The 6939-nt window shown below is 34.4% G+C and overlaps 1 protein-coding gene across 1 annotated transcript; it reads left to right on the top strand.

The window, feature by feature from the left end:
- The first annotated feature begins 1033 nt into the window (after positions 1-1033).
- On the top strand, positions 1034-5447 carry LOC103461240 (butyrophilin subfamily 1 member A1-like). The gene is made up of 9 exons (XM_008403559.2): positions 1034-1047; positions 1138-1226; positions 1423-1764; positions 2614-2722; positions 2814-3016; positions 3866-4153; positions 4225-4344; positions 4526-4977; positions 5421-5447. Exons 1-9 carry the CDS (start codon positions 1034-1036, stop codon positions 5445-5447), a joined length of 1644 nt encoding a protein of 547 aa, XP_008401781.2.
- The last annotated feature ends 1492 nt before the right edge of the window (positions 5448-6939 follow it).

The raw sequence follows: 6939 nt of genomic DNA on the forward strand, positions 1-6939 counted from the left end.
GGTTTTTTTGTGAAAAATCAACAGTATTGATCACCGTTGACATCTGTCTGTTTTATGAATACATTTCCAGTGAAAGATATTAAATACAGCATGTGGAGAACAGCAGCAGCAGATACAGGAAGCTGAACCAGTCACAGTTAAAGGCCTGCAGAGTCTGATATTCAGCCCTGGAGTAAATACAAGAGCTTCAGACACCATGGCAGAAAACAACCAGCAACATACATCACATTTAGTCATGTGACATCATTAAAATGATCAATACACACCAATATGGAGTTCAGTCAAATTCCATTATAACCCTTCTTTAGAGATTTTTACATTTTAGAAAATACTTTCAATATATTCATTTTTTCTTAATTAGGATGAATCTACCAACACACCCAGCTTCAGATCAGATGATGTACAGTTTGGCCTTTCTCAGTCTAGGGGGCGCTGTAGAGCAGTTTGGCCCACTTTTGATTCCATTACAAACTTTTAACTTCATGTAGAGTGGGAAATAATAAGGAAGAATAATAAAATATATTTTCCCATTTGTAGACAAAAAAGGCAGCAAAGCAGTTCAATGATCTTCTTTGAATAAATAAAAACATGAGATAGAACCACATGTCCAGTTCGCTTCACAAATTATTTACTTTGAGCAAAATTTAAGTCTATTTATAATATTATGTAAAATAATATGAAACCTGTTTTCTGTTCTGCATATTTACAATAGAAATAATAAATAAATGTATAAAACAGACAGATGTTTACCACAGGTTGTGTGTTTTTGACTGCAAAGTAGCTCAGAGCACCAAATGGCTACCAGCAGTGTTGACCTTTGACCTTCAAAGCTTTAAAATGGCGACAGATTCATGTCCTAAAAGAAAACTACATAAATTGAAGAGAACATCAGATGTGGACAGACTAACTTCATTCTGTAGTTCATTGACATGTTCACTTCCTGATCTAACTGCTCCAGTTGAACCACACCTGTTTTACTGTCGTTTTATCAGAGACCTTTGACCTCTGCAGTTCATAGAGAACAAAGGAGACGATGCATTCAGGAAGGTAATCCTACTTTTCTAAAATGTAAATTATTATACTTTACTTTTTAATGTGATAAACTTTGTTTTCTTCTAACACTTGTTTTATCTCCAGGATGTTTCTCGAGCCTCAGAGTTTCTCTCTAAAACCTTCAATCAAAGTCGTTGTGTTCGGTTTCCTTCTCCTGGGATTCACCTGCAAAGGTAACTTATTAAAAAAATACTGGCAATGACAATTCTGCCTGTTGAGAGAACGAAACATTAGCTACTGTTAAAAGATCTGAGTTAATTTATGTATTATAAAGAAATGAGACACTTGGAAGAAAAAAATCTCTGACTGAGAAAACTTATAAAGCTTTTTATCTTACAGTAAAATCTCAAACTGTGTTTTCCTCTCCAGGTCAGTCCCTGCAGACGGAGCGTCCTCGGCTCGTTGCAGCGATGCTCGGTGATGATGTGGTTTTACCGTGTCACCTGGGAGTTTCTGTGAACCCCGATGAGTTGGTGCTGGAATGGGGGAGACAGGATCTTATCCCCAGATTTGTGTTCATGTGGTTTGAAGGGAGTGAAAATGTAAATGAGAAAAACATGGAGTTCAAGGGAAGAACGTCTCTGTTCACAGACAGACTGAGAGACGGAGACGTTTCACTGAGACTGACGGGAGTAAAACACTCTGACAACGGGAGATTCAGATGCTACAACCCAAAAGAGATGAAAGAATATTATGTCGACCTGCTTGTTGGTAAAAAAACACAAAGCAATATTTTCTAGTTTATTTTATTTTTTATTTTTTTGCTGGGGGATGTGATAATTATTGTGCTGAGCTTTTATGATTATTTTAGGATCTGTTTTCAGCTCTATATTGTACTAAAGTGAGAGTAGAACTAATTCAATATATTTTTATTCAAGTAAAAAGTAAAAAGTAGCTTTCCAAGAAATTACTCGAGTAAAAAAGTATTTGGTAAAAATCTAAGTACTGATTGACCGATTGTAAAATCTGATGTAATATTTCTAAATGATGCAAACAACCAAAATATAAAGTTACATTCAAAGTTTGGTTTATTAAAGACTAAAATGAAAGGAATACAAAATAACAGATTCAGGAAAATAACATTTTTTAAATATAGATTTATTTTACAATTAATTTTTTTTTTAATCAGTATTTACAGGTAATGTATACATGTTAGAATAGGTTAACATATATTTGGTGTGTATTGTGTCTTGATTTATTGATCTCCAAATAACTCACTCTGTTAAACTGGTGTTAATGATTTACTTACACATGTAAAATGTGTTCTAGTCTATATTCTGCCTCCTGCTGGCAGAAAGTGGTACCTACAGCATTTTCAGCTGTATTATTTTTATTAAATGGATTTATAGGGATTGTATTTGCTAAAATTACAGACATTCCTTTTAACACGGCCAAAGAGACAGGAATTAAGAAAGCATGAGGCATAATTAGTCTGTTTTTCCCACATTTAGATTTAAAACTAGAGTCTAGATTAAATTGGTTTTCATGCATGGTTCCTATGAACTATCATCCTGCATGGCATAAAATAATAATATCACATCTCTGCTCTCTGACCATCAGGCTCCGCCTCCTCACCTGGTGTCAGTTTATCTGGACTGGACGTCAGCAGCAGTGGAGTGATGCTGGACTGCAGCGNCGGAGCGTCCTCGGCTCGTTGCAGCGATGCTCGGTGATGATGTGGTTTTACCGTGTCACCTGGGAGTTTCTGTGAACCCCGATGAGTTGGTGCTGGAATGGGGGAGRCWGGAYCTWAWCCCCAGATTTGTGTTCATGTGGTTTGAAGGGAGTGAAAATGTAAATGAGAAAAACATGGAGTTCAAGGGAAGAACGTCTCTGTTCACAGACAGACTGAGAGACGGAGACGTTTCACTGAGACTGACGGGAGTAAAACACTCTGACAACGGGAGATTCAGATGCTACAACCCAAAAGAGATGAAAGAATATTATGTCGACCTGCTTGTTGGTAAAAAAACACAAAGCAATATTTTCTAGTTTATTTTATTTTTTATTTTTTTGCTGGGGGATGTGATAATTATTGTGCTGAGCTTTTATGATTATTTTAGGATCTGTTTTCAGCTCTATATTGTACTAAAGTGAGAGTAGAACTAATTCAATATATTTTTATTCAAGTAAAAAGTAAAAAGTAGCTTTCCAAGAAATTACTCGAGTAAAAAAGTATTTGGTAAAAATCTAAGTACTGATTGACCGATTGTAAAATCTGATGTAATATTTCTAAATGATGCAAACAACCAAAATATAAAGTTACATTCAAAGTTTGGTTTATTAAAGACTAAAATGAAAGGAATACAAAATAACAGATTCAGGAAAATAACATTTTTTAAATATAGATTTATTTTACAATTAATTTTTTTTTTAATCAGTATTTACAGGTAATGTATACATGTTAGAATAGGTTAACATATATTTGGTGTGTATTGTGTCTTGATTTATTGATCTCCAAATAACTCACTCTGTTAAACTGGTGTTAATGATTTACTTACACATGTAAAATGTGTTCTAGTCTATATTCTGCCTCCTGCTGGCAGAAAGTGGTACCTACAGCATTTTCAGCTGTATTATTTTTATTAAATGGATTTATAGGGATTGTATTTGCTAAAATTACAGACATTCCTTTTAACACGGCCAAAGAGACAGGAATTAAGAAAGCATGAGGCATAATTAGTCTGTTTTTCCCACATTTAGATTTAAAACTAGAGTCTAGATTAAATTGGTTTTCATGCATGGTTCCTATGAACTATCATCCTGCATGGCATAAAATAATAATATCACATCTCTGCTCTCTGACCATCAGGCTCCGCCTCCTCACCTGGTGTCAGTTTATCTGGACTGGACGTCAGCAGCAGTGGAGTGATGCTGGACTGCAGCGCTGCAGGCTGGTATCCAGAACCTGAGATGTTCTGGCTGGACGGAGACRGAAACATCATGTCTGCTGGACCTGCAGAGAAAAGCACAGATCCTGATGGTGTTTACACTGTTAGCAGCAGAGTGACTGTAGAGAAGAGAAACAACAACAACTTTACCTGCAGAGTCCAGCAGAGAGACGTCAACCAGAGCAGAGAGACACACATTCATGTTCCAGGTAGGAAACTAAAACACTTTCAACACTTCWGATRTYATTTCTAAATTAAACTGTTCATGACTCTGTTTCAGACGGTTTCTTCATTCCTCAGCCTGACTGCAGCGTTTCTATCGGCTTTATTGTGATTCTGGTTTTCACTCTTCTGATTGGAGCTGCTGCTTTTATCTGGATATGGAGGAAAACTGAAATATGTGAGTTAATTTATCATTAGTGAGTTTCTTCTCATTAAAAGAGGTTTTATTTTTAATCTTGTGCTAAAGATACTTTTTTAAACAGACCCAGAATAAATAAATTTTTCTGAAGTATTTGTTTTGCTAATTAGAAACTCAACTGATGCAAACCATTAATTTTGTGTTTTTCTTTTTTCTGCAGCAAAGAAGAAGCTAAAAGTGAAAGTGAATGAAGAGGAGAAGAAGCTCATGATAAAAGAAAAGGAGAATTTGTCTGAGAAGAAATCAAAGCTTGAGGAAGAGATAAAACGTAGAAATGAGGATCAGAGAATCTTTGATCAGCTGATTAAAGCATTAATAGAGATGTCAGAGGAACTGAAGGAGCAGAGAAAACAACTCAGTGATCAAAAAGAGAAGACAGAGAGAATGATTGAGGAGGATGAGGAGAAGCTTAACTCACTTATTGATGAAGAACGAAACCAGACGGGGAACTTGATGGAGAAGAGAGCAACAGGATACATAAAACTGAAGAATATGATTACAGAGAGTCTAGAGGAACTGGATAAGAGGAAACAAGATCATCAACATGTGGAACTGAAGACAGAGAAACTAATAGAGAGAACATTTAATGAGGTGAAGGAGAGGAAAAAGGAAGTAGAGAAAAATGTAGAGGAAATTAAAAAACAACTTGAAAAAATGGAGACATGAATCTGATTTAACCACTGAGACAGAAACAGATCAACTTCAGTTGTTCTACATGATGTGAGGAAATAAAATTATCAGTAGTTCAGTCAGTTCATTAGACTCAGAGGAAACATTCAGACATTTTTCTGATTCAGGACAAAAAACATTTTGAGGAAATAAAGCAGCAGAAATGTTTGCTACATGATGCATGAAGAAAAGTTTAAACTCAGCAGTCATTTGACTTTTACATGTCAGGACTGTTTTAGAAATGTCCAGGATGTGATTCATTAAATGAACTCCAACACCAACCAGGAACAAATGTTTTAACTGTAATGTAAATAACTGATTAGAGTAAATAATGTTTATTCTGAGGATTTATCTTCATCCTGACCTTCATAAGTCTCTTTGTCAAGCTAAAGAAGCCTCAGGAAACAGAATAAGACATGTTTGCTTTTTGTTTTAGTGCATCAAAACAAAACGTTTTGTCATTTTTGTGTTCATTTAACTTTACTTTAAATTTAGTCACTTAATTAGAATGAACATCAAAATAACACTTTCATTGATTGTTTTACAGCAAATGTTTTTTTGTTTTATTAAGTGTTTTTATCTGAGTTTTATGAATATTGCCCAGTACTTTGGTGCAGTTATCTGTTTTTAAAGTGCTTTATAAATAAAATTGACATTGAATGACCTTAAAGCTGTGAACTGACCACTTCCACGAAGAAGAAAACAGGGAATTACTTCAATCACTACAAATACTGACAATTTATTTAGATAATTTAAATGCATAAAAATGGAATTAAATGATGCATGAACCGAAACGTGTGTCTTTGTCAGAAAATACATCAGAGCAGTTCAATATTTTAACAGCAGAGGTCAGAAAAATCAAAACCTCAGTTTTCTGAAATATTTAATCTAAAAGTCTTTCAGTTTTCACACAATAAAATCTGTTAAAGAAACAGAAATTATCCACATCCAGGAGCATTTAACATGTAAATATTAACTAAACAAGTTGAGGGAAGAATTTGTTTAAAATGAATCAAGAACAAACGCTTTACTTAGCTAAATAATTTTGCTCTTTTAGTGCAGGAAAAACATCAGCAAATATAAAAAAACATTAACAGTCAAACATTTCCCACAGTGAATTATTAGCAGAGTATAATAATATTTCAGTTTTTTACTTTATTTTCCCTGGGATGAAATGTTTTTGGCCATAAGTTGTATCTGTCAATTCAATTAAATTTACTCATAGTAAATTAAACTGTTTAATGTCAGTTTAATTAACTGGTATTAATTAAACTGACGGGAGTAAAACACTCTGACAACAGGAGATTGTTGTTTAAATAATTTCAGTTTCACAGAACCGTCTCGTCTCTTCATGGCTCAGATCTCCGTTTCCTCCTCTGACTGCCTGCTGCTGTCTGCCGTCCTCTCTGCCTCTATGAGACACAAATGAAGCTCAAATTATGTTCATATCTTTAGAAAACAAAACTCATCAGGCTGCAGCAGCAGCAGATTTATTTCTGTAYTATTTCTAAACACGACTTTAACAGTTACCTAAATAAACACTGAGCACCAACGAACTGCAGCCTGTGGTTTATTGTTTAACCTGAGAAGGTAAAAATATTCTCCTCTGAGCTTCACAGACACAAAGCTAATTATAAAACTGAACAAAATGTTAAAGCAAATGAGATCAATCAGTTTATGGTGTTCAAAAGATATTGACTCAATATTTTATCTGTAGACTGAAAAAATGGCAAGAAATGATAAAAACAAGACAAAAACACAAACTAGCTGTTTGTCACCAATATGTTTGTTGATGCAATAATTTCCTGAAAACCAAACAAAATGTTTTTCTGCATCAACTTTTGACACATTCCTGAAAGCTTCACATTTATTCAAACAAACTTTAATAATTTACCTCAAAGACAA

This window comes from Poecilia reticulata, unplaced genomic scaffold, assembly GCF_000633615.1.
Source record: "Poecilia reticulata strain Guanapo unplaced genomic scaffold, Guppy_female_1.0+MT scaffold_830, whole genome shotgun sequence".
In the NCBI taxonomy this organism is placed as follows: Eukaryota; Metazoa; Chordata; class Actinopteri; order Cyprinodontiformes; family Poeciliidae; genus Poecilia; species Poecilia reticulata.